Here is a 26,944-nt window from a genome sequence, read left to right as displayed (position 1 = left end):
TAATAAAATGACAACTTGAATTGGCCAATAAATTGGATTAAGTGTTATATATTGATAATATTATATAACATACTTGTTCTAAAAGATTGGCTAAATTTTTAAATAGTAGTCCAGTTTATAATTGCGTAGATACCAAAAGTATAAAACAGAAATTAAATAATAATTTCAGATACTATTTATATATTATATGTATACCAAATATATATATGAAACACATATCATAATCTATGAAATATATACTATTTACTGTAACATATACTTATATTTTTGTGAATATATAAACACAGTAAGTATACTATATATAAGAAACATATATTAACATAAAATAAAGGTATTCCGTCACATTGAATGAACATTGATATTATATCTACTATTGCTTGAAAAATAAATTGAAATAAAAATATGTTAAATAAATTAAAATTTTGATTAAAAGTTACTTAACATATATTTTCTTTAGAAATATATAAAGTATACTTAACATATAGTTAATATACACATTTCATACTTAAGATATAAAAGATAAGTATATTGTATACTATTTTTTAAGAGTTTATATTTTTATTTTTACAAATCTGCAATCTATATAATTGCATATAGCAAATATATTTAATGTATACCTATATTTATTTATTGAGCGTATACCATTTGCTGCAACTTTATACTTTCTCTAAAAGGGTAAATATTTAAAATATACTATAAATATATGCAATAGATACTAAAATCAGGGCAATATATACTATTTTTTGGGAGTTTTATCTTTTTAATTTTCTATCTTTAATATATATATTAAAATATTTCAAATATCAAATATATATTTAATGTATTTCATATTTTGTCGAATGGGTCTCATTTATTTCTACCTTTTTTATTATATTATATCAATATATACAAAATTTTTAATAATTTCATTATATAATAACAACATAATTATCATAATGATATTTTTTTAATTTCTAATAATAGTGAGATTATATATAAATCTTACTAAATCAATCAATTAAAATTGGTATTATATCTATTACTATTGAAAAAAAATATTATTGAAATTAAAATATGTTAACTAAATAAATTGAGATTTTAATTAACATATACCTAGAATATACCTAACATATACTTTTTACTACACATTTATAAAAGAAAGTTATTTTTATGATATTTTTCATATTTCTTTTTAAACAAAATTGACTTATACATAAAATAAATTATATCTTTAATAAATTCAACAATAATAAAAATTTAATTTATAATTTAATATTAATAATTCATAAAATATTTTAGAAAATTCTAAATTTTATAACATATACCATTTCTATATAAAAGTATATCATTTTTTGCATTTTTATAGAAAATATATACCATTTTTTTGAGTTTTATATTTACTTGCAATTTTTAATTATAATATTCAAAATTCAACTCAAAACCCTTTAAACTCCTACCAACATTCTAAGATGATATTGATTTATCAAATTATAACTTAGTTTCGACTAAAACAATTAAAGATTTATCTAAAAAAGATTGAGATTGTTATTACTCGATCTATCTTTTAATGAAAAAAAATAAAAATTTCAGATCTGATTATTTTCTATTTAATGATTGATTTTCATTTTAAAATTATTATAAGAAATAATATTAATAGATAAAAAAAGAAGAGTACAGTGTCTGGCTAACGCGAAAAAGAAAGATGGAAAGCTTTTTGGGAAGATGGAAATTGAAGTGTTGAAAGAGTTATAAATGAGATAAATATATTATCTATGTACTTTTAAAATAAAATTTTTAATTTTTAGTATTTTTGAAAAAGAAATTTTTTAATGTATCATGGGCTTATTTTATTTCACCCTGGTTAACTAGCAATCGGTTTGATCCTGGCTCGCTGACTTTTGAGTCAAACCGGGTCGGTTCTGATTTCTTGATTGGTTTAGTCTGTGTCGTCTCTACCCACTCTGCTAGTAATTTGAAGTTCATCATGTTCTCTCAAAAATCGAAAAAATCATACACGGACAACTTCAGCTTGTGAACTCCACATTTAATGTAAGAGTAATTTTTTCTTTTCCTATTTCAATTCGTTTCAGAGGAAAAAAGAGATAAACACAAAGATGTATCTAAGCATGGGAGAAGCACACCGGAGAATAACAGACTACCTTAACAGATTCTCCGACGCCGTTTATTCCCAAGACGGGGCTTCTCTGAAACAACTCCTTTCTCTCTCCTCCAATTCTTCTTCTATTCTATCTCTCGCTGATGCCCTCAACATTTTCCAGGTCCCAATCGCACACAGACTCTTCCTCTTTTGCACTCTCTCTCAAACGCATAGCATCAAACACTCATACTTCATTCTAAAAAATAAATTGGGTTTCTTTTTATTTATTAATTCTTTTATTGCTACAGGACGCTAATAGACTGATTAAACAATCAGAGAAGTACTCTCAATTTGGGGAAATAACATCTCCGCTTTTTCGGTCTCTTCAAAGTTACCGACTTGGCAATTTGGTTGATGCGTACCCTGCTTTTGAAAAAGCTGCTAAGTAATTCTTTTTAACTTCTTAAATTTTAATGCGCTGAGCCTGTATTAATTTGTTTGATTGATTGTTTACACCTGTTTTTTTTTTTTTTCTTCCTTGCAGTGCCTTTATTCAAGAGTTCAGAAATTGGGAATCTGCTTGGGCTTTGGACGCATTGTATGTTGTTGCCTACGAAATTAGGGTTCTTGCTGAAAAGGTTATTTCTATTTTAAAACAGAAAAATTAAATCCCTGTGTATGTGGATTTTAGTAACAGTATAATATCTGTAGGCTGATCAAGACTTGGCTTCGAATGGAAAATCACCAGAAAAATTAAAAGCAGCGGGTTCATTCCTCATGAAAGTGTTTGGTGTTCTTGCTGTATGTTTTATCTAGTCTGATATTGTTATTTTTGGAGTTTTTCCTATTCAAAGTTCCGTTATTGTTAAAAACAAATGTACCTTTTAATTAGTTGTGGCAAAAGTGTATATCTTGTTTTGGTAACTATCTAATATGGCAGTGTTAATGTATAGGGAAAGGGTTCAAAACGTGTGGGAGCACTATATGTAACTTGCCAATTGTTCAAAATCTACTTCAAGGTGTTGATGATATGTGTTTCTCTTTTTCTCTCTTTAAAAAATATATCAAGAAAGCTTGAGTAGCTTAAGTTAAATGAAGAAATCTAAAGCTTATTGTTTACTTTGCAGCTTGGCACAGTTCATCTTTGCCGAAGTGTGATAAGGAGTATTGAAACTGCTCGGATTTTTGATTTTGAAGAGTTTCCTAAAAGAGATAAGGTAAAGTTACAGCTTAGTGATGACAAACTATTCCATTTTCTTTAAGTTGAACTTAATACTCTGACTGTTACTGTTGGATTTGATTGTTTTCCTATGTGTTGCAGGTGACCTACATGTATTATACCGGCCGTTTGGAAGTTTTCAATGAAAATTTTCCTGCTGTAAGTCCTCAAATTTCCACTTAGGTAAAGATACAAACTTGTTATTGTTTCCTAATCCTCTTTATTCATGTAATTTGCTGACCTGGCAGGCTGATCATAAGTTATCATATGCCTTAATCCACTGCGATCCTCAGAATGAAGTAAATATAAGGTTTGATTCAGATGTGCTTGCTGCATTATTATGTATGCATGATACATGATAGAAGAATTTAGATATGGCTTGCTTGCAACATATCCCTATTGCTATTTTTAGTTATTTCTCCCAAAATGAGAAGGCAAATTGCTAAGTTTTCTGTTCTGTTATTTTCAGTTTTTAAGTTTGTGTGCCTACTCAATCAGCATCATCCTTAGTTTATTTACGTTAAATTAACAATGTTGTTATATGCCTCACATTCTCTTTATGTTTGGCCAATCAGGATGATATTAAAATATTTGATACCTGTGAAGCTCTCAATAGGTATCTTGCCCAGTGATGGGCTCCTGCAGAAGTACAACCTAACTGAGGTGCTCTTGAATTGTTTATTTTCTCCCGGTTTTATAATTTAGTAGCAGAAATCCTTCAAATATCCATGAGAGATTGTGTGTGGGTCACCTGATCTTCATGTTGTATGCCTGATAACCATATTAACCGGTGATTTTAGAGAAAAGACACAAATAGCCAAAGTGCTTGTAATACTTTGCCTTAAGAAATTGAATTTTTGGGTTATTATAAGTATTTTTATGTCTAAAACTTTTTTAGTTGCATCACACATCTAATTACCGATAGTTTGACTTGACAGTATGAAAATGTGGTTAAAGCTTTAAAGAGGGGTGATCTCCGACTTCTTCGACATGCCCTCCAGGAACATGAAAACCAGTATGTTTGGTTTTACTTGTATGGTGAACTTAAGCATTAAGATTTGTGGTGTGAATGCTAAGTCTGCCAAGCCTTTCCTTTTCACTTTTAGGTTTCTAAGATCTGGAGTATATCTTGTTCTTGAGAAGTTAGAGCTCCAAGTTTATCAAAGATTGCTAAAGAAAATGTAAGTTCCATCCATCAGGATAAAGAGGTGTACTTGCAAATACTTTCAATTATCAGTTAGAATGTGTTTTCTTGGTTCTGAAAGGACAACATTGCAGTTACATCATTCAGAAGAACAAAGACCCAAGTAAAGCTCACCAGATGAAGTTGGAAGTAATTATTAAAGCTTTAAAGTGGCTTGAGATGGATATGGATTTGGATGAGGTTATTTTTTTTAAATTTTATTTTCTTTTTTAATAAATTCTCCACCATTGATCCAGGGGTTTTACTGCATTCTCTCTGGATTTTAATGTACTTGGTTGCCTAATTGAAACTCTGTTATTGGCAGGTGGAATGTATTGTGGCCATGTTGATATTCAAGAACCTAGTGAAAGGATATTTTGCACACAAAAGCAAAGTGGTAGTATTGAGCAAGCAGGATCCTTTTCCCAAGTTAAATGGAAAACCTGTTAATTCATAGAGATGGTGGAAACACTATTTGTCTAATTTTCATTAGCAGGTCTAAACAGCAACCAGTGCGCCATTTGCATGATTGAAATCCACTTGCGTAGTACCATGGATTCAGCTCTGCTAAATGTAAAAATTTGATCAGATGCAATTTTGCCAGTTTGGCCGTGTGTTGTACCATCCGATTCGTTGTAGCGCACTCTTTTAGTAACAGCTATTTTTTGGAAACTTTTTCCCCTGGTTGAGCTAACTAATCACTTTGTATATGTTTTTGGGTACCTCACGTTATTCTGTTGTTTGTTAAGAGCAAGATATATTAGATAAAACCTGTTCCAATATCTTGTGAATTGGAATCAGAAAAAATAAAAATTCAATCTTCGCATTGAGAAGCCAACTTATTTACGTATCTGTACAGAGTGAAAAAGGTTGTAAGTTCACATTTTTCATTTTCTGAGAAGAAGGTTGTGAATGTTTTGACGACATAATTGGTTGGTACAAGTAGTCCCTCTGCTTTCACGATGGTGTTAACTGAAAGCTCCATCGCCTTATTTATCTGAAATATCACAAATACACAAACTTTATGCTTCCGTCGCATAAACACTTTCTTTATGTATTAGTGCACTAGTCCTCGAGTTGAATTACCATGGCTCTGTCACATATTGCTTCTACTCTTGTTAATTATCTTTTTTCCTAGTCCTATGATCAATTTCTGTATGTTTGGCAAAATGTCTTTGAGATTTTAAATTATACAAGACATATAATTATAACAAATGAGGCAAACTTACCTGATTTTCTTTGTCTAGCGAAGAGAACTAGTGTTGCAAACCCAACCATGATCACAACTCTCATCACCTGGACAAAAACAGAGAAAGCAACAATTCTCAGTTGTGTTCTGATGCTTATTGCAGAGAAGAATGCATAAAGGAGTCTTGAGTTTAAGAGTAAATTGGTACAGAAAATTTCTTTCAAAATTCTACTCCCAATAAATGCTTCTTTCGAACTTCATGCATTTATGGAAGTCGTACTTTGGCACTGAAAAGGAAAAAGTTACAACCTGTCCGACTGGCCCTCTAGGAGTTTCAGCATCTGTTGAATCATCAACTTTTGGTTCTTTGTATCTTTGAGAAGCCTCACCATCTTCTTCTACCTGAATATCAGTGCCATCAAGCTACTACTATGAGAAGAATTGGACATACAAAAACTACAGATGATAAAATCAGACAAGCAAAAAAGTCTCCTATGTTTGTTTACTCGGATGATGATGATCCCTCTGTATCCCAGTTACAATGTGATTACCTATTGAAAAAGAAATTACCTGTTTCGCATTTTCTGCAACCGGAGAAGTCAAGTTTCCTAGTTGATTTTTTGCTTCTGCAAAAAAACCTCCCATTAGGTTCATCATTTGTTTTGCATTGGTTGTAATACACATTCTCTTTCCCCCATCAGGAAATATCCAGGCACCATTGCATTCAGAGGGACAAGGATCATTCGATGAAGCTCGATCTTGATTATTTAGATGCTGCATATCTTTTGGCTGAATTCCTTTTACACTTTTTTGTTCGACTATTTTGTCACCTGAAAGTCTTCTCCTGCCGATCAAGTTTCTCAATGGGTGTCTACCTTTCTCATTAAGCATTCTTCCTGAAACAGAAGCTCTTCCACTTGTTGACACTCTTGCAAAACCTTCATAAGATGTTTTCTCTTCCTGTATGTTAACTTTCTGCTTAACTTTGGTTTTATCCTTCAAATTTTGTGTTGTTCCTTTAGTTCGAATACCAATTTGCTCTTCTCTTTCTCTGATAAGTGATGGGGTTAGTTCCAAGTCCCTTGTATGAATAGCATTCCTGACACTGTCTGAAAGCTGTGCTAGTTCAGCATTCTCTACCTTGACTTCATTTAAGTGTCTACTTGAAGAACCTTCAGCTCTAGTCTTGTCTGACTCAGATTTTATTGATGTTGGCCTTATTTTAGGTTTCATATCCTGCTTCTACACAATTTCTAGAGATCATAATTCCAAAAATCAAAAAATTGTCCTACTTATTGAGAATTATAGTTAAAACAGTAGAGTAATCATACCTGATTTACATTACTTTCAAAGGCGCTTATCATATTCCTGATCTTGCTAGGAGTTTTCTTTATTGTACTCTGCTTCTCTATGTCATTAGCTCCATCTTCGTTAAGTATTGCAGGAGTTTGAATGGGATCCTTCTCAACTGACCTCGCATGGCTTACTCCCTCCAAACGGATATCAAATCTATGTGACACAGGTGTAATAGACAAAGTGTCTTCGTATCTATCTGTATCATTCTAAAGCAGGTGGAATGTCATTAGAAAATCTCAAAGGTACTTGCAGTGTCTAGGTGTTTCCATGAAAGAGCAAATAGTTCATACACAATGCATAATAATCCTTAACTGGTTTTGTTTGCTTCTGAACAGAATGAGTTCCCTCTTTATCCTCAGGATCAGACTTTTTCTTGAAAAGAATGGACGTAGTAGTTGATCCCAGACCAGCTTGAATCACTTCACTTCGAAGAAGGCTTTTATGAGAATCTTGCGAACATGCAAGAATCCATAATAAAATAAAATAAAATAAAAGCATTTCAGATCAGGAAATTGAAAGACGACATCTTTTTTCTTCATTTTCAGCTTTCTGATTAATACTTTCATATTAACTTTTATTGTTAAGCAAGATCAAACCTGAGACTTCATGGTTGGGCTGCAAAATGGATGCATCATCACTACGAACACTAGAAGCACGTGGTGAACTTCTGAGTTCACTTTTGAGAAGTTCATCATGCTTTTTTCTTAATGCTGATTCTCTCTGCAAATAAACATTTGACGTAACTAAAAAACTATATTAGAAGAATAAGAAGAAGAAGAAGAAGAAGAAGAAACTAAATCCTAGATCTTATGACCCCAAAAATGAACTCCTGAACAAACAGACAGGCTATCTACTTCAGTCAAGTAATGTACATCTTTCAGAAAAAAATTACTAGGATAAATTTGGGATGGTGAAAATGCACCGAAAACAATGCATTACAAATTTACATTCCTGGTAACTGCTTTATAAGGTTACTAGAAAAACATTGGCGAGGTTAGTTCTAGCATTTTGGCATTCAAAACGCTTGAATTCCTGTTAGATCTTCTGTTCCATGATTCAATTTACCACAATTCCGTAACAAAAGTTTTAGAAAATCCATATATCAAAAGGGCAGAGTAGAATTAAAATTAACAAAACAAGGGACAGAAAGAGTACCATGATGCGAATACGCTGGCGATCTTCTTCACTGAGCACAAACTGCAACTTCAGATGCACATGCCCACCTCCTTCTAATTGGAATATGTCATCCCAAATGCCTTTCTCTATCACTAACCTAGTCTCAATAACTGCCATTTAAACAAGCACCCTTTGATTACCTTCACGGCTATAGTCAACTGGACATAATATTTTAAAGTACTTGCAAACAATCATTTAAAGAAAAGCACCTGTATATGATACTTCTTTTCCTTGTGCATCCTGAAGTGTAACAATCAATTTGTCGCGGAGAGTAGTTAATGGACTGCAATAAATTCAGACAACTTGGATATGTAGTTGTTAAACAGAGAAACGAGTATAAAGTAGACGATCGAAATAAAAAGTAATTTTCAGAATCATTACAAAGAGAATTCCCCCTTATCTCTAGTTTGGTAATATCTTTTTCCCATGGAAACTGCATTGCGAAACACAAAGCTCAGTATACAAATTCCCAAAGGTAACAAAAAAGAGTTGGTGGTGATTTGCACATACCCTTTATGGACATTTGTGAAAGGGGTGGTGATGATGGAAGCGCCATGAATTCCAGAACTGGAATGAAACAAATTGAAGCAAAATTAGCATCAAAGTAACTATCAAGTTTTGAGTTACGGTTAAGACTAAACAGGATTTAGTTATTGGTACCTGAAACTTGGATGATTCCTGGCATTGGAGATAAACTTTATGCTCAAAGTAGGCCAAAAATATATGAATCAGATCAACTGGCAATTAAAAAAAGAAAAAAAAAACAATCTTTACATAAAATTCTAGAAAATTGCTTCAATTTGAGCAAGATTTGCTATGTGGATACATTTCAGGATGTGGAGAAATGGGATTGGATGGAAAAGTGCGGTTGTGGTTGAACTTAAAGGAAGTTAAAATGGCGGGGTCCCCCAACCATTCATAAGTATTTACAAACCACCGCTCTTTGAGAAAGATCTATAATTTTTTTGTCTTATTAATTGCACAAACCTGAAATTATTGAGCACTGCCCTTTGCTTACCTTCTTTAATTTGAAAATTTTGCAGGAAAAAGTTACAAACAGGAAGCGGGGAGGCAAGAGCCAAACATGGTGTACCAACAAACCATATATAAAACCAACTAGATACTGCTGACGGTTAGTAAATTTTGCAACACATTGTTTACATCCACTAACGCTCCATTTAGCTTAAAATTTTTTACCTCTGCGGAAAAAGGTATGTTTGATTGCAAAAATGGAAGTTACATGAGCATTTCAGAGTAAACGCCTCTGCTTAGTGACCCTGCTTAATACATCTGATTTCTAAAGAATCCTTGGGTCGCCACGTTCAAGCTATGCATAGTAAACAAGATTACGGGCCAATCATTTTCAGCTGCTTGACCTGTAAAAGCTGTACATATAACCGATGATTCACCTCGTGGCAGAAGTTTAGTGACATGTAGTTGTATTTAGAACTGGCATGACTCATCAAACATGAACCTCCATAGGATGTGCTTAGCATTCTCCACAGTACAACTGTCAAATTCCATTCAGAAGCAACACACTGAGCTGGCCTTGCTAGCAACAGGGCGATCATGGATGTTTTTCATTATGTATTTAGAGCAAAAACATTGAAGAAGAATGTAAAGTCATTCGTATTGGATAAAATTTCTAGAATCTCAGTTTCACAATTGATTAGTACCAAATCTCTTCAAGTTACTGACTTTTGTTAGAAGCAAATCAAGTAAGAGACACCGGTTAAAGACTCGGAATATGCTTCCCCCGAATAAACTGTTTGAGAATGGCTTTCTCTTCATCAATTTGTTGCTTCTCATCAGAATCCTTTGGCTTGATTTTTCTTTTCTCTTCCAATATCCAATTGAAAAGCTCACGCTGCTGATCCTCAGGTATGGGCTCTTTTAGCTTCAGAACAGCTGGAGTAGGGGATGGAGTCTCAGGAATTGAGGGAATTGTTGCAGACTCCAACAGATCTTTACCTGAGGCTGGAATGTCTTGCACGTCTTTCTTCACAGTTTTGCTATCTCCCATGTTCAAATTTTTCATTCTTGCCTTTGCAAACATGTAAGCTACAGGTATTTGAGAGACAGTCAGAATATTCCTGTTACTGTTTGCTGGCGACTAAGCATATTTTTTGTCAAGTAATTTGGTCAAGACACATTTTACATTAATCTGGATCATTAAATATGAGCTTTGGAGAGTAACCAAGATAATAATAACTATGCAGAACAGCCATAAGACTTAAATACCACAAAATTCAACATCAGATTTGAACCACTAATAAAAATAGAACAATGATAGTCCTTCAATTATGACCTGAATAACATATAACTTCAAATCCGATTGTAGTCCACATCTGCTAAAGTAGACAGAAATAATAAAACTAGCTTCAGCACAGTTGGTCAGCGACAGGCAAAAGGCCTGAGCCTTTATATATAAGACACGCATGAATTAAAGAAACCCTCATAAACCACAAATTGTGACACAGTAATAAATACAAATGACAGCAACTCTATCAAATCAACAACTCAACCTCCCCGTATGACTGAATCCATGTACTCAAAAAGTTGAAATTTGTTTTTTTTTTTTTTTTTTTAAGTTTAAAAACTTATCATTTCAGTTATTAACCCGCTGCTCCATTCAGAAGAGAGAAAATGGAACACGTAAGAAGAGCATTATCATCCAGACTAATCAAGGCATATCAACGTGAAACTGTATTTTGAAGTATAAAATAGGTAGGCAGATACATATATCAGCTTCAACATTTATCCTAGAAAATATATCTGTACACTTTTCTCGGTAAAGTTGATAAGCAGCTCAAAGATAATAGCCTCAAAATCAGCAGGACAACCCAATGCCAATAAAGCCAACAGTCCAGCTGAAGATTTTGAGGATTCTCAAAATCATCATGCTTGGATCTTCATTGCCCACATTTGAGTCCTAAGGATGATCATAATAAATCATTATCAAGTCCGCTGATATGTATCTTACCCCGTAAAAGGCATTACTGTGCAGCATACCCATAAGCCAGTTTTTAACTATCTCCATTGTTATAATGCTATTGCCCTTTCAGCATATAGTATACAAATCTTTTATTAACCTAAGCCTCTTGCTAAAATTCAAGAGTGTAAAGAAACTATCTTTTCTCTTTCAATGACTGTTTAAATAAACAGAGCAAAATCTACACTCAACAACAAGAATTTTAAGGAAAAGAAGAAGAATACTCGAGAATAATCATCCCTAATTCCTAAAATCATTAAAAGAACTAAAAGAGATAATAAATTTATGCCTTTAACAACCCATTTATCCTTTGCCTCCAATTAAAACACTCGTCAAAGAGAACACATATCAAACACATTATCCACAGAGAGTCATAAACCCAAATCACGAAAAAAAATAAAATTCCTTTGAACACCATTTAACTGGTAAACTAAAAAAGGAAGAAGATACCCAGTAGCCAAAACCTAAAGATACAAAGAAAAGAAAAGAGCGACTGACCTCCAAGACCGAGATTAAAGATCAAAAGCGTACGCCAAAGGAACCTATAACGTTTAACTAACGATTCTTTTGGATATAATTTTGGGTTTTGAGATTCAGAACCTTCCATTTTGGGTAGTAATTAAGATGCTTCTCGCTCTCTATTCATAAAAATGATCTGTGAACTGGGAACTAAAGAAAAAATAAGTTTTCCTTTGAAGTTCTTTGGATAATGGTTGCATTAAATCTTTAACTTTTTAATTGTACTGCACTAAAAACTAGTATTTTTTTTTTTTATTCACACTAAAAACTAGTATTTTTATTTTTTATTCATTAACATCAAAATTTAATTACCAATAAGTCTTTGGCTTAGAGGTTCTATTCTCGCTTCCTTATTTCCATGATGAAAATCAATTTATAAAGATTTAATCTCGCCCATTTAAAAGTTATGTCAGGAAGAACTCATATCTAATTAAAGTTGCAACGGTGAAAATAATAACCATCTTACAAACCGTAAGAAACTTTTATAATTTATAATTTTCTTAATATTATTTAATTGCAAAAGAATTATAATATTCCAATAATATAATTATTTTCCGTAATTTAATCATTATAATAAATTAATAAATTTAATAAAAAATAGAAATATAAAAAAGCAGCTATATTTAAAAAAAATGATAACTTATTTATATTTTTTTGTAAAATTAGAATTTTTTTTATTGCTCACAGGAAAATTATAATACTATAAAAACATGATTGTTTTCCTAAATCAATAATTTATGAAAAAGTTGATAAGTTTACAAAAACACAAAATAATTTTTGTAATTAAAAAGGTCTGTATTGCCATCATTCACGTGCATTGGAGATCGGAGAGCAGTCCACAGACACAATCTAACCCTTCTTCAATCCTTGTCGTTGATTTTAGCAAAGCATGATTAAGTGAATACTACTTCCTTTTCTTATATTCTTTATTTTATATATATATTAGATAATAATAAGCATATTAAATTAGAGAAAATAAGAAATTCTTTTTATAAAATAAAAAATAAACCATTACATTTAAAGATGAATCAAGCACTCAAGTGTCTGGCCACCGGAACCAGACTTTATTTTTATATGGACTTTCAGAGTTCAAGGACCTTAAAAGATGAAAATTCCTAACATCTATAGATACAGGAAATAATCAAGCCAACCTCCTACATGTATGCATTTACATAAAAAAGGAAATAGTAAGACAACAGCCAATAATTCTTGGATTAAACTATGTACTCCTATTTATAGGCCAAAATTTGACATCAGTTGTAAACTATCTATCAATTACCAGCTACTAGACTTTCATAACTTATCAAGACAGCCATAATTATATTTGGTTCCTTGCAGAGTTCAGTCCAGGATTCCTAATAGGTCTCTCTAGCATCAAAGTTTAAGCTACAAGCAGCATTAGTTATATCCAATTCTTTCCCGCATTTAGCCTTAATCCTTCTACTCTTCCAAAATTTCCAATATTTCTCTAACTTGACAGCCAGATTCCTTTGCTATTTCCATTATACGCGAACAGTTCAAAAGCTTTTGAACACAACCATCCAACTCTGAAACACAGAAGCAGTTACCAATCATAACCATAATGAACAAACTGATGGTTTCAATAAAGCAGATTGTAAATTTTCCTATCTATAAGACAAGATTTAATTCGAAAATAGCATTTACTTGCCTTCGTTTGTAATTGAATTCATAATGGCTATTTTACGCTTATAATTTTTTTGCCGTTTATCCTCCCACCCTTTTGACATAAATCGATTTAACAGATCCTGGAAGAGAGAGGTCATGCATTGTAGAGCTTCAAAGATCGTTTCTCATATGTCTGCACTGCCTCTAGCCGCATTGCAATGTTCACTGACAATCTTTCACATTGATAATAATAAAAAAGAAAATCCAAAAGCAAATCACATGTGGTGAATTACCATCCTGAGATCTAACATAATTTTTTCTATCTACAGATAGACATTCGACAACATATCAGAGCTTTTCATCGTTGTGAGTTACGCTTCTTTCTGTTATCCTCATGACTGAGCATTGGCACACATTCTAGCTGTGAAACAGAATAATGAGGTAAGTACCTGGCCACTGTATAATTTGGATATGTGCTGGTAAAGCTTATACATACTTCTTAATGTATATCCTTGTGAGAGAAGTTCAGGCTGTTGATACATATGAAGATCCTTCTTATATCCAAGAAAGTCACTCCAGCCTAGTTGGAAGACCATCATTAAGCAAATTCTCATACAAATAAGAATTGACTTCAAATATCACAACCTTCTAGATCAGATGGACATCAAAGCAGAAATGCAAAAAGTGAAGAAAGGCAGGTCAATACCTAAAAGGCGACTAACAAATGGTTTAATGTCAAACATTTCAAACTCATGTAAATAATCTCCTCTTCCAATAAATACAATAGGAGTTTTTGTTGCTGCAACACTGCATGAATGGAAACATGGAAATTGATATCAACGCTAAAACAAGACAGGCAGTCAACCAATATTTAATGCAAGACTAAGAACAGCTAACCAAGGCATATGTAGCCATTATTAGTCTTGTTCACCAAAAAGTTTTATCTTGTAGTTATTAGTCTACATGACTTGTTCAGCTAAAAAGATATTCTTGTACAGTAAAAATAATACTTTAACTATATAACAAATGTAGCAGTTGCTGCCAGCTGTTTCTCTTAAAAGGTTCCAAACTGGAACCAGAGCCACCAGTCCAGTTCCGGATCTGGTGGCTAGTGGTGCAACCAGAACCAGGACCGGAAAAGTAGACTAATTCCAGTTACGGGTTTCCCTGGTCTGATCCAGTTTCGAGTCTGAACCGGACTGCAGTCAAGTCTAATCAATGAGGGTAGTTGTTTTAAAGAAGTCGGTCTGTTAAGACTTTAGGCATGCTCTTCTACTCCTAGACCGGAGAATAGCTTTCTTGTTCTTCAACCTGCGGCCGATAGTAGTTAAAAGTTTCAGCATAGACTCTAGGTATGCTTTCGTAAATCTTTAGCAAAATAACATGTATATAGCCGTTATTTATAGTTTTGAACCAAAATGGCAAAGGAAATAATTATTTCTCATAGGATATGGTATTTGCAAGATATGGTGTTTGCAGGCTGTAGAATTGTTTCATCAACAAGAACATGGGCCTGAATGATTTAAACTTAAGAGCATGTTTTTAAGCTAAGGAGCAGCTTGGAACTGATTGATCATTCCCATAGATTTTATTGACAATTCCACTTTCTCCTTAAACCCAAAAAGAAGTCTCAAATCCTGGGGCATGCAAAAGGGCTTCAGGAATACCAAACTCATAAGAAAATGAGGAACTGATTTTAGTTGAACAAAAGTGCTGCGTGTTTATAGACAGTGCTGTTGGTGCCACTTCTTTTATAAACACCACTTAATTACAGTGTAAAATAATAAAAAGAATTACAACTTACGCGCTAAGAGCAACACCAGCCTCCGCATTTCCATTCATTTTAGTAACAATTACCACCCCAACTTCAACACTTTGCTTAAATGCCTGAGCTTGTTCAAATGCAGCTTATCCATAACAAATACTAAAAGATCTAGTTTCTGCACGATATAAAATATTTCGGCACCTATAAAGCTGATAAACGTCCATAAATCAACTAAATCACAAACTTGAAGCAATAAAAAAACCGTTGTCTCAGAAACTTGGCGCATTTCTTTCAATAGAGAAGCTACTTCCGTATGCCGCTCAGTGGTATCAATAATTATAAGATCAGAATTTCTCTTAATGCATTTCTGCACTGCTTTCACAGGATGTGATTCCATAAAACTGCAAAAACAATAAAAATGCGGATATAATTAATTACATCCTTGTTTTTGGGTACAAGAAGAAACCAAACTAAAATCGCAAAGTATACTTACCTTCCGTAGCGTGGAATTGTAGCTTCTATTGCATTCTTCATCAACTGATCAAAATTACTCGCTCTAAATGCATCAGCATAGACAATAGCAGGTCTCCAACCTTTTTTCTTATAAAAGTAAGCAAATTGAGTACATGCAGTAGTTTTCCCAGAGGCTGAGGAGTTTATACAACATCAAGTTAGATAAAACAAAAACCACCCAGTTACACAAAATACCAGACGCATCAATCCAATTCGCTATAAATAAGGATAAGAACAAAAAGAAAGCAACTTCTATCACCTTGTAAGCCAACAAACATAACTAAACTTTTTTTATTTTTCTTGCAAAAGATGGCTCTCCAGGGTCCAACAATTTGCAAAGCTCGTTAAAGATAGCCTGCAATAAAAAAAAAAAAAATCCAAACTTTCTATCAATATCTCTAACAGTTTAAGTTCAATAACGGGGTAATATGGTGAGATTAGAAAATTACATGCTGGATAATGTATGGCTTGTCGTAGCCAGCAGCAAAGTAGTGATTATTATGGATGAATTTCTTGATGTTGACTTGCATTTTGCGAACGAGATTGAATTGTACATCAGATTGAAAGAGAGACAAAGCAATCTCGTTCAGGCACAAGTCGATTATGGACGCATTGTTCATCTGCTGGATTGCCCTAGACATGCTACCTCCTAATTCTGCCAGTGCCATTTTTCAATTTTATGTTAGGGTTTAGGGTTTGTGTTCCGAAATTAATTTAACAGAAACATAAACAAATCACATACATCAGTACGCCCGCATTATCCTATCCAAGCGAATAAAAATTGTTAACTATTAGTTGGACAATTTACATAGTACCTCAATAAAACATTATTATCTATTATTATTATTATTATTATTATTATTATAAGAAGCCTCGGATCAACCCACTGAAACAATAAAACAATAATCATTAATATAAATTTGATTAACTCATTAGGACTTTATTAGATTATTTAATAAAAATTATATGAAAAACAACGAAGAATTTAAATAGAAAGAAGAAAAATAATATACACCGTTAGAGATTACAATAATATAGCCAAACGATACCTAGGGACAAAGATTGAAATATTTATAAATATAAGTTAATACACCCTTGTAATTACAATCTGTAAGGATTGAATTATTAGAATAAGAAAAAGTAAAAATAAAATAAAATAAAAGTATTCCCAAGTCAACGGAATAATAAAGTTAAGTTGACCTACGTCTTCAGCCCATTATATCCTAAATACTTCTTTTTTCTTTTCTCCTCTGCTCGTTGAGTGTGAATTTCTTTTCCAAATAAAATACTTTCAGAGGTCCATCAAAAAATACAAATTATAATTTACATGATTTTTAAGATACTCCATATAATAATTAATCCAAATAATCCTTAGAGGATGAACAAATTAATTAGCATATATTTTCCTGCTTGAAAGAGAAAATGCATCTCTGCATTATTCCCAAACGATTCTTTCCCTTCTTCCCAAATTTCTTCTTTTCTTTGGTAACAAAAGAGAGGCAAAGCCCCAAAACAAAAAGTTACTGCACAACACTTCTAATATCACTAACACCAGATGCGTCAGCAAGCAAAAGCAGGTGAAGAAATTGTTTATATTTCTATGATCTGTGATGAATATTTACTGAAATGTGAATTCTAAGATTATTGAGTACAAGTATGTTCTGTTATATACAAGTATGTTTGCAACGGTCCTATTGCTCCTTGTTGTTGCTTGTTGCACTCCAACGTTTAAATCTAGCTTAGGGATAGGTTGAAGCAGCCTTTTTCCCTTTAGGGGAGAGGTGTTGCTCCCTTTCCCTAATAGGCCTGTGATGATCTAGAGTTCTGAGGCCATATCCAGTCAAAGACTGTTGGTCCTTACCGATCTTTGGTATTGAATATTGTTCTTTGATTTTTGTGTATCTTCAACAGATATTGAGGCTTCTTCAACACTCCCCCTCAAGGTGGGTTCGAATAAGTTGATAGAACCCATCTTGCTGAGGAGCCTTCGATGACTTGCTTTGTCTAGGGCTTTGGTGAAGATATCTGCCAGTTGTTCATGGCTTCGGATGAACGGAGTTGTGATTTCTCCTGATTGGACTTTCTCTCTTATGAAGTGACAGTCAATTTCAATATGTTTAGTCCTTTCATGAAAGACTGGGTTTGATGCAATGTGTCTGGCTGCATGGTTATCACAGTACATCTCCATCGGGCCTTATGTTTTACTCCCATATCAACCAAAACTTGCTTTATCCAAATGAGTTCACTAGCCGTCGATGCCAGCCGGCACTGGACCTTGCGGTTACTGATTGTTTTTTACTCTTCCATGTCACTAGGTTTCCTCCTACAAATGTGCAGAATCCTGAAGTCGATTTTCTCGGAGAAACCAGTAATAGTGATAGCATTATTATTATTTCTCATCCAGATACCATATCCTGGAGTACCTTTGAGGTATCTTAAGATCCTATCAACTGCATCTAAATGAGGAGTACGTGGAGCATGCATAAACTGGCTAATCATACTCACAGCATAACTAATGTCAGGTCTGGTGACGGTTAAGTAAATCAATTTCCCCACCAGGCGCTGGTAATGACCTATGTCATCTAGAGGGTCACCATCCTCTAAGTTAAGTCTAGTCTTGGTCTCTATAGGGGTATCTATAGGCTTAGCTCCTATTTTCCCTATTTCTTTTAAGAGAACTAGAACATACTTTCTCTGAGACAGAAATAGACCTTTATGAGATTTTGCCATTTCTATTCCGAGAAAGTAGGTTAATTGACCAAGATCCTTAATGTCAAATTTCCTTTTTAATTTTTACTTTACTTTCTCAATTTCCTCATTATTGTTCCCTGTTACAATAATGTCATCCACATAAATCAAGATAATGATCGTGTATGTGAGAGTGTGTTTAACGAACATGGATGAATCAGAGGTACATTTGCTGAAATCAATTTTTAATAGAAAATGACTTAGCTTGGCATACCATGCTCTAGGTGATTGCTTCAACCCGTAGATTGCCTTTTGTAACTTACATACCAGGGAGGAGTCAGAGGCAAAATTATGACCTGGAGGTAGAGACATGTACACCTCTTCTTCCAGGGATCCTTGCAGAAATGCGTTCTTAACGTCCATCCGAAATAATCCCCGACTGAGTTAGTAGCAAGATAGTAAAATCTGACGATTGCTCATTTTGCTCTGAGCAAAGGTTTCCTGGTAATCCACACCATAGGTCTGAGTGAAGCCTTTCGCTACTAGCCTAGATTTATACCTCTCAATTGAACCATCATGCTTGTATTTGATTTTATACACCCATTTACAACCCACATGTTTTTTGTTTGGTGGTAGGGGGACAAGCTTCCAAGTTTCATTTTTCTCTAAAGCCTGAAGTTCTTCTTTCATGGCTTTACACCAATTAGCGGAACTTGAGTCAAGTTTATGGGATCGTCTAATATGAACAAAAGCAATGCAACCAAAAACTCGAAGGTGGCCCAAATCTATTTTTCGGCCCTTAAGGATTTCCAAAGGACTGTGGTTTTGAAGAGTGGGAGTAGGTAATCTGTTAATAAGGTAGGCAGCGGTGAGGAGGGCATCAGACCAAAAAATATGAGGAACATTGTTTTGAAAAAAAAGTGATCTAGTGACTTCAAGAAGATGGCGGTTTTTTCGTTCAGAAACGCCATTCTGTTCAGGAGTATAAATACAGGTGGTTTGGTGTAAAATGCCTTATTCGGAGAAGAAATCAGAAAAGTTTCTATTAATATATTCAGTGCCATTATCGGATCGAAAATTTTTAATTTTGGCATCATATTGAGTTTGAACGAAATGAAAGAAATTCTGAAAACAGGAAAAAACTTCATTTTTTCCTTTTAGTAAGTATACCTAAGTGAGACGGGAGAAATCATCAATAAAGGTGACAAAATAACGAAAATGGTTGTAAGAAGTATAGGGGGCAGGTCCCCAAACATCATAATGAATTAAATCAAACATCTTTATGGAAGTAGTGGAGGACACAGGAAACGGTAACCTGGTATGTTTAGAAAATTTGCAAATATCACAATAACCAGAATTTAAATGACAAGGGAAAAGTTTGTTTAGGATGTGATCGGAGGGGTGCCCAAGTCGCCGATGCATCAACATCCCTTGATTGACCGGACTTGTTGATGCAAGACAACGGGTAGTGGAGTCTCTAAGGTAGTAAAGACCATTTTTAAAATATCCCTCACCAATCATCTTCCCGGTGATGCGATCCTGAAACAGTACTGAAGTTGGTGAGAAAATAACATTACAATTTAAATGACGGGTAATTTTTCCAACAGATAATAAGTTTGATTGAAAATCAGGTAAGAATAATATATCATGAATATTTTGGCGGAAGATGGTGGAGGTGCCACAGCCAGAGATTTTGGCATGGGCACCATTTGCGGTGATCACATGTTGAGATTCAATGGGAACAAAATTGTGTAGTTTTGTTGCGTCCCATGTCATATGGTCGGTAGCACCTGAATCAATAATCCAATCTTTAGAGTGAAACAAATTAGAATAATTTTGAGTGAGAAGCCCGAACACGACCCATGAGGCTAGCTGATTTACAAGAGATTGGAGCTGAGAAATGAGCTGGGAAAGATGCAAATTTCCAGCATGGGCGGGTCGGGTGGAGGCTGCAATCCGGGTTGGATCTATGGTGGGCCCGGCTTGGTGGGCCAATTTTCTAGGCACAGTGGGACAAGATTCTTGGGCTCGGGCAGGCGGTTTCCGGGAGGAGTTCTTGGGCTCGGGCCAATTGATGGGCTCGGATCGACTTGTGGGACCCGACCTGAAATAACCCGACCCTTTTAGGGGGCATATGTTGCCCACTTCTCCTTTAGGTTTTCTTTCTTCTTCTTCCCAGCTCTTGATGCAGCTGCCTCCAAACCGCTCATTCTCCCTTCGCCCTCCGCCGCCGCCCCTATTGCATGCGTCCCCCCTTCTCCCTTCACCCCGATCATGGAGAGGCCGCAGATGAGGGTGAAGGTGCCAGCATCTGTCGTGGGTGTGCCCGCCCGCAGGTGTCGCACCGCAGCGCCCCTTCGCAACCCTTCGTGGAGGTCGAGATGGCGTGAGAAAAACGCCCGGTTTTCTGGGTTGGAGGGGCTAGAGGCGTTCATCGTGCTTCGTCGAGTCTCTTCCTGCTAGAAGATGGCTATGACGGCATCAATCTTCAGGAAGGAGTTGGACAACAAGATTTGCGAGCGCAGAGCTTCATAATTGGAGTCCAGGCCCCCGAGGTAGGTATAAACTAAATCTTGTTCGGCTCTCTTTCTGATCTCCTCTAGATCTGTGGTGGGTGGGAGGTAGTTTTGTAACTCCTCCCACCTGGTTAAAACTTCTGTAGCGTAGTTTGTGCTTGATTTTGTCCCCTGTTTGATTTGAGAAAGCTTCTGCTTCAAATTAAAAATATGAGCAAAATTTTGCTCGTGTCCGTATAAGCCTTTCATTTTCCTCCAAATTTCTTGTGAGGATTCGAGCAATATGCATAGTCGTGAAATCTGTGGTTCCATTGTATTTGTGAGGAGGGACATGACTATATGGTCGGTTGTCTGCCATTCCTCAATCCCTTCTGTTTCTTCTTTAGTTGGTTGTGCTGAGTTGATAGGAGTTGGTCTGCTTTTGATTCCTATGATGAATCCCAACTTTTTCCTGCCGCTCAAACTGATGTATACTGATCTAGACCATTCAAAGTAGTTCTAGTTGCCTTTGAGTACAATGTTGGTTAGCTTTGAAACATCATTGTGAGACATTTTAAGTTTATGTGGTTGGGGTAGATGATGAGAGGTTAAACCTGCTCTGATACCATGAAGAAATTGTTTATATTTCTATGATCTGTGATGAATATTTACTGAAATGTGAATTCTAAGATTATTGAGTACAAGTATGTTCTGTTATATACAAGTATGTTTGCAATGGTCCTATTGCTCCTTGTTGTTGCTTGTTGCACTCCAACGTTTAAATCTAGCTTAGGGATAGGTTGAAGCAGCCTTTTTCCCTTTAGGGGAGAGGTGTTGCTCCCTTTCCCTAATAGGTCTGTGATGATCTAGAGTTCTGAGTCCATATCAAACAGTCAAAGATTGTTGGTCCTTACTGCCAGTCTTTGACTGTTGAACATTGTTGCTGCCTGGTTTTGGTGTATCTTCAACAGATATTGAGGCTTCTTCAACAGCAGGGAAAGGCCACCAGGACCAGCTACTAAATTGTGAACGCCCCAAACCATATCAAATGCAAAGTTTGCGAGCCAGTCAGCACACTTGTTTCCCTCCCGATAGGCAGCACACTTGTTTCCCTCCTGATAGGCACGAATGCAAGATAACTCCCAAGCCCAACTGAAGCACTCCCGAATTGCTCCAACAAGAGAAGAATTATTCTCAGATACCTTTCTATCTCTTGAGATGAGTTGAATAACCATACTACTGTCCACTCCGAGAATCACTTTCTTAAAGCCTTTGGAACAAGCAAGATTCATTAATTTCATATGTGCTAAATTCCTCAAATTCATTATTTGATGTTTCTTTCTCTCTCTCTCTCTCTCTCTCTCTCTCTCTCTTTTTCTCTCTCTCTTTTCCAAAGATAGAAGACACAGAAGTCCAAATTATACAGAAGAAAAGAAAAAAGAACGTTTAGCTTCAGGATGTGCGAAATGATTAAAAGTACGAGGGATATAACGAAAGACTACTCCATTGTAAATTTGCCATGATAGGAATTTGTGATTGATGGACCGCACTCAACCAACATTAAGAGCATCCCTTCTGATATAGATAAAGGCTCAGTCGGAGAAGAGGCAGGGAGAGGAAGGATATCATCAGTCAGAGGAGATCGGAGCACATCAGAATATTCATATAGATCTTTTGTAGCTTGAAAAATTTACCTCCCTTTCAGACTATGTTTCTGGTTGACAATTAAGTTAATTCTGTTTTTCCATAAATACCAAAGAATGAAAGCTACTAATGAAATTTAACCAAACTATTTAACTCATTTATAATTCTATACTAAATTATAAAAGCAACTATTTCAAATAAATTTATCGAAATCAAATTCCGCTGCAAAGTACAACAAACTTGTTCTTAAGAAAATATTAAAAAGATAAATATTTTTTTTATGTATTATATTCAGATTAAATATATTTTTAACCTCTCTCGGCACAAATAAAAAATTTATATTTTTATACATACAGCAAATTGGTTAAATTTCAGCTCATATAAAGTTTTGAAGTTGCAACTTGGAAAGACGAAACAAGTTTCAATAAATAAATTGTAGAGATGTAAGAATCGAAATTTGAAACATCACCTTTCACAGTAGAACAACAACACCCACTTGACAAAATCAATCTACAGATTCGTTTTCCAACTACTTTGTCCCAACTGAAAACCCACAGTTTTACGCCTGTCAACAATTAAAGTCATGGCTATCCACTTGTTCTTCTTGGACTACAGCTTTTCTTTAACAATACTTTTTCACTTCATTCAAAAAGTAGTCTTGGATCTAGACAATGTGTCTTAGACAAAAGTACTTTCCTCCAGGTTCTTTTATCAGAAGACTTGTAAATAAAAGCTTTATGTATTAACCCTAGTGAAGTGTGACTCTCAATCTCATCACAATCATCAATAAGTCAAGAAAATGGATTGGAATGTAACTTATTACCATATGTTCATGAGATTGTGCTAGCATGAGTACTGCGTATCAGTCCCTAATTTTCAAATTACATTTAAAATTAACTGGAGGGTACGTATATGATGATTAGCTCTTAATAGTATAGGATATCTTATACTGTTACATTGCCTATATATACATTGATCTAGGCCACTCGTTAAGAGATAAAGTGGGTTCCTGCAATGTGCAATTTCTTGATCTCGTGATTCCCTGAAATGTCCGGTAGCACCTTAATACAATCCAAAACCATTCATTATTGACTGGTTTATTGTCAACGATTATCGAGACAATGTGTACCATATTCGTTTCTTACTTCCCTTGATCAGAATCATTTTACAGTAAGAGCTGAACAAGCAATAATATAAAGAAAACGCAGGAAAAAAAGAAAGATGAAAACAAAAACCTTGGACACGGTTTATTAAGCTTGACAACACACAACAGTACGTAGATGAACAGGAGATCCATGATCTGGTTATCAACCTGCTCAAATTCACTGGAATTAGCTCCTAGATCACAACAATCTACTTATTGATGATTCTTTTTTTATTTCATTTCTTTTTTTCTCCTCACAAATCAAACAATCTTTCTCGAACAAAATATGCATAGCTAGCTAGCTCACTGCCTCACTCTACTATAAATTGTTACTAAGCAAAGAGATTAAGGTAATATCTGAAAATTGGAGAAAAGATGTTGCAAGAACTCAACCATGAACCAGGCCATAAGATAAAGCCATTAGTAGAATTGCAGCTTCCTTCTCATCTTGAGGAAAAAGTTGTTGGAAAGCTGAATTCTTGCTCAAGATCGTTGATGATAAATCTTCAAAACAAAGTTTCTTTCTGCTGCCTCGAGATTGGGCTGTAAATTTGCACCTTTTCTTGAATGGAAGATGACTATTGTTTGTCCTCTTCTCTTTGTTTTGCACCTTGTTAGTCTTCATGGCTGCTGTGTCAGGAGCAAAAATTGTCCCATTTGCGCTTGCTTGAGCTGCAGCCAAGGCTCGCCTCGCCTTTCTTTGTCGAATTCCACAGGCGTTGCAAAGTGACTGCACCGTAACAGCAATTTGTAAGAAAATTATTAATTAGGTCCCCACTGGGTTGAGCTCCAACATAACTCACTCACTCACATGCTAATTAAGAAAATTAGAAAGCCAAATATATGGTTTTCCCGATTAAGTGAAGGAGAAGGAAATTAATTACCTTAGGACCTCGTGGTCCACTTCTCCAAAGAGGGGTCTTTGTAGTGTTACAATCAGAACAAACCCTAATTGTGTTATTACTGTTGTCAGACAAGTTTTTGCTGCTATAATCATCTTGTAAAGGTAATGATCGGCTCTTCTCTTTATCCTCAAGCTTGTGCATAGAAGATGTATGCTGTGTAGTATTGACCGTTTGATCCGTAGTCATCATCTTCCTCATCAACCTCATCTTTGAAGACATCCACTTAACGGAACTGTTGTCTCTTTGATCTTCAATACTAGTACTTTTGTCTTCTTTCTTGCAAACAGATAATTCTTGGCCATTCTCGTTCTCGTTCTTAATTATTCGATGATCCCATGATCTACCATGCGAAGCATATATGTTATCCTAAGATCAAGAGAAGTGAAAAGTAATTAATAAGATCATCAAGAATTATGAATCATAATAATAATAAAAAAGAAAAAGAAAAATTATATAATACCACTTCCTGATGGTGTAAAGGCTGCAACTCTTTATGGTAATATCCAACTTCTTCTTGAGGTGGGTTAATAAAAATGGGGTAGGATATAGAAGAAGATGAAGATGCATCTTCAGTAGTAGTTTTCGAGCAGAAGATGAGCTGGTGGTGATGTTGATCTTCATTAAGGTCTATAGTAAAAGGAGGAAAAGATGAATGATAAGTAGGAGTCATGGAGAGATCAGAACTGTGTCCACTGAAAGTGGAAGTTGTAGGAGGCAAAGGAGAAGAAAGAGCAGAATAGGGTGGTAACAGAAAAAAACAGTCTATCAAAGGAGAGGAGAGGCAGAGGCAGAGGACCTTATTATTACAGCCATATATAATAAGACATTCACGTGACTTCACGACATCAGATCGATCCTAAACAAGACAAGTAGACAAACTAAAAGGAGAAGTATGGATTGCTACTGCACAGCCTCTCATATGACACAACCCTATCTGCAAAATACATATATATTCAACCCTAGCTTAGCTACAGTAAAACATGCTCCTAGACACAACAAACCAATGGTAAACTTAAACCAAAACTAAAGCATTACCACATATGCTCCTCTTACACAACATCAACCAATCATGAATCGTCTAGCTTCATTCCTTAAATTTTTCACAAACAAATATATATATATATATATATATATATATAGTCATAATTTGAACTTTTCGTGAAACAGCATCAGTTATCATTAACTATGAGGTTGCTTCCTTATAGTATATTAAACGATAAAGAGAGAAATTTTTAGATAAATTCAATTTATTGTGTATTTATAGATTAATGGAATTAAATGTTCATATATATATATATATATATATATATATAATTTTATTTATTAAATATTATATTTATATTGATTTATTTATTTATTACTATTAACCAATCATGACTAAAAATTAATAAATACAAATACAACAATTAATAGATAATGTCACATATAATTATATAATTAATTTTATTTATAAATTATGTGATATATAGAATATATTTAATAATTTCGCAAGTGAATTATGTAATGCAGCAGAGTATACTTAATAATAGTCTTAACGAATTATTACTATGAATACCCGAAAGAAACTAAATTAAATTTACCATGTCCATGGATGACTGTGTGGATCGATTGTGCTGATGATCGATCATAATCACATGGATAACATATGTATAATTCTGTGTGGTAATTGTTGCAGGATATTTCTATATTAGTGATGGAGGGAATATTTGAGCAACGTTGAGATGTGGAGACAGATGGAATTGAAATTTAGAATTGCATGGCGACATGATCTTCAACCTTAGTAATTGCCAAAAGCGCATTGAATGCCATGCAGAGGTAAGTGACAAGTGCCGCACCCACGCTGCTATTCCACACCTATATACCCATCATTCAAATTCCTTTTTACTATTTCCTCATATACGCTAGTAAAATTTTCATGTTTTCAGTTAAAAATTATACCTCTTTCTCTGTTCTTCTATTACAGTGACTTGACAGCCATAAGAAAATTAATATATAGGAAGGCTGGCAGGCCCAAAAAAAAAGGACAAGAGTTCTGAAAAAGCTTCTTAGAGTTGTATATATAAATACAGAATCAGTTCCAGTGCTTCTGAAGTTTTGGAAAGAAGCACCAAGAAACTAGGGCTTGATCCAATTTAGGTCCGACTCTAATACAGTTATGAAATCCTTTTTCTCAAAAAACTAAATGAATAAATAAAATTACAGATTATAGTTTTCGACTTTTGTCAATAAATAATTTTTTTTATTTCATTCAGCCGTTATTATTCTTATGTAACTTTAGGATGTTAAAAGATTATTAAAGTGATAGAGAAAATAAACACAGTTTTAAATTTTCGTAATTTTTTCATTTCTTTCAAGAATATATCTGGCAGTAAAGCTGAGATTTAATTTGCATAAATTGTAGGAAATTAATGATCTAACAAACAAAACTATATTTGTTTTTTGAGAGAAATGTT

At 34.4% G+C, this 26,944-nt stretch overlaps 5 protein-coding genes and 2 long non-coding RNA genes across 14 annotated transcripts; 2 read left to right on the top strand and 5 right to left on the bottom strand.

Annotated features, from left to right (window-relative positions):
• The first annotated feature begins 1,899 nt into the window (after positions 1–1,899).
• LOC8272540 (enhanced ethylene response protein 5) lies at positions 1,900–5,151 on the top strand. Its single transcript, XM_002514057.4, has 13 exons — positions 1,900–2,258; positions 2,386–2,522; positions 2,622–2,715; positions 2,789–2,878; positions 3,031–3,096; positions 3,205–3,294; positions 3,399–3,455; positions 3,545–3,606; positions 3,872–3,959; positions 4,235–4,311; positions 4,403–4,477; positions 4,575–4,680; positions 4,805–5,151. The coding sequence occupies exons 1-13, from the start codon at positions 2,094–2,096 to the stop codon at positions 4,934–4,936; spliced, it is 1,239 nt and encodes a 412-aa protein (XP_002514103.1). The 5' UTR covers positions 1,900–2,093; the 3' UTR covers positions 4,937–5,151.
• Positions 5,152–5,276: 125 nt separating this feature from the next.
• Positions 5,277–9,236, bottom strand: LOC8272541. 6 transcript variants are annotated; one of them, XM_025156475.2, is made up of 13 exons: positions 9,219–9,236; positions 8,861–8,937; positions 8,711–8,767; positions 8,582–8,633; positions 8,410–8,483; positions 8,180–8,310; positions 7,621–7,744; positions 7,337–7,473; positions 7,000–7,230; positions 6,239–6,910; positions 5,978–6,070; positions 5,709–5,775; positions 5,277–5,476 (listed from the first exon to the last, which is right to left on the bottom strand). In XM_025156475.2, the coding sequence occupies exons 2-13, from the start codon at positions 8,883–8,885 to the stop codon at positions 5,469–5,471; spliced, it is 1,671 nt and encodes a 556-aa protein (XP_025012243.1). In that variant the 5' UTR covers positions 8,886–8,937; positions 9,219–9,236; the 3' UTR covers positions 5,277–5,468. The 6 variants fall into 6 exon arrangements, with proteins under 6 accessions (XP_025012243.1, XP_025012242.1, XP_025012244.1 ...); XM_025156474.2 differs by lacking the exon at positions 9,219–9,236 and having other exon boundaries at positions 8,861–9,028; XM_025156476.2 differs by lacking the exon at positions 9,219–9,236 and having other exon boundaries at positions 6,239–6,904; positions 8,861–9,028.
• On the top strand, positions 9,191–10,299 carry LOC125369448. 2 transcript variants are annotated; one of them, XR_007215108.1, is made up of 2 exons: positions 9,191–9,332; positions 9,412–10,299. It is a non-coding gene; the product is annotated as an uncharacterized LOC125369448 (long non-coding RNA). The 2 variants fall into 2 exon arrangements; XR_007215107.1 differs by having other exon boundaries at positions 9,196–9,332; positions 10,082–10,299.
• LOC112533963 lies at positions 9,806–12,030 on the bottom strand. 2 transcript variants are annotated; one of them, XM_048371877.1, is made up of 3 exons: positions 11,691–12,030; positions 10,509–10,548; positions 9,806–10,261 (listed from the first exon to the last, which is right to left on the bottom strand). In XM_048371877.1, exons 2-3 carry the CDS (start codon positions 10,546–10,548, stop codon positions 9,933–9,935), a joined length of 369 nt encoding a protein of 122 aa, XP_048227834.1. In that variant the 5' UTR covers positions 11,691–12,030; the 3' UTR covers positions 9,806–9,932. The 2 variants fall into 2 exon arrangements, with proteins under 2 accessions (XP_048227834.1, XP_025012246.1); XM_025156478.2 differs by lacking the exon at positions 10,509–10,548 and having other exon boundaries at positions 11,691–12,007.
• A 1,354-nt stretch (positions 12,031–13,384) lies between these two features.
• LOC125368589 lies at positions 13,385–14,896 on the bottom strand. The gene is made up of 3 exons (XR_007215036.1): positions 14,044–14,896; positions 13,834–13,917; positions 13,385–13,758 (listed from the first exon to the last, which is right to left on the bottom strand). It is a non-coding gene; the product is annotated as an uncharacterized LOC125368589 (long non-coding RNA).
• Positions 14,897–15,170: 274 nt separating this feature from the next.
• LOC8272543 (signal recognition particle 54 kDa protein 2-like) lies at positions 15,171–16,283 on the bottom strand. Its single transcript, XM_048372383.1, has 4 exons — positions 16,065–16,283; positions 15,920–15,970; positions 15,596–15,762; positions 15,171–15,503 (listed from the first exon to the last, which is right to left on the bottom strand). The coding sequence occupies exons 1-4, from the start codon at positions 16,281–16,283 to the stop codon at positions 15,191–15,193; spliced, it is 750 nt and encodes a 249-aa protein (XP_048228340.1). The 3' UTR covers positions 15,171–15,190.
• Positions 16,284–23,664: 7,381 nt separating this feature from the next.
• Positions 23,665–25,333, bottom strand: LOC8272544 (GATA transcription factor 21). The gene is made up of 3 exons (XM_025156511.2): positions 24,952–25,333; positions 24,471–24,857; positions 23,665–24,316 (listed from the first exon to the last, which is right to left on the bottom strand). Exons 1-3 carry the CDS (start codon positions 25,159–25,161, stop codon positions 23,975–23,977), a joined length of 939 nt encoding a protein of 312 aa, XP_025012279.1. The 5' UTR covers positions 25,162–25,333; the 3' UTR covers positions 23,665–23,974.
• Positions 25,334–26,944: the final 1,611 nt, after the last annotated feature.

Source organism: Ricinus communis, chromosome 3 (genome assembly GCF_019578655.1).
Source record: "Ricinus communis isolate WT05 ecotype wild-type chromosome 3, ASM1957865v1, whole genome shotgun sequence".
NCBI lineage: Eukaryota > Viridiplantae > Streptophyta > Magnoliopsida > Malpighiales > Euphorbiaceae > Ricinus > Ricinus communis.
The sequence above is the reverse complement of the archived record's forward strand: the minus strand, read 5'-3'. Positions and strand labels throughout refer to the sequence as shown.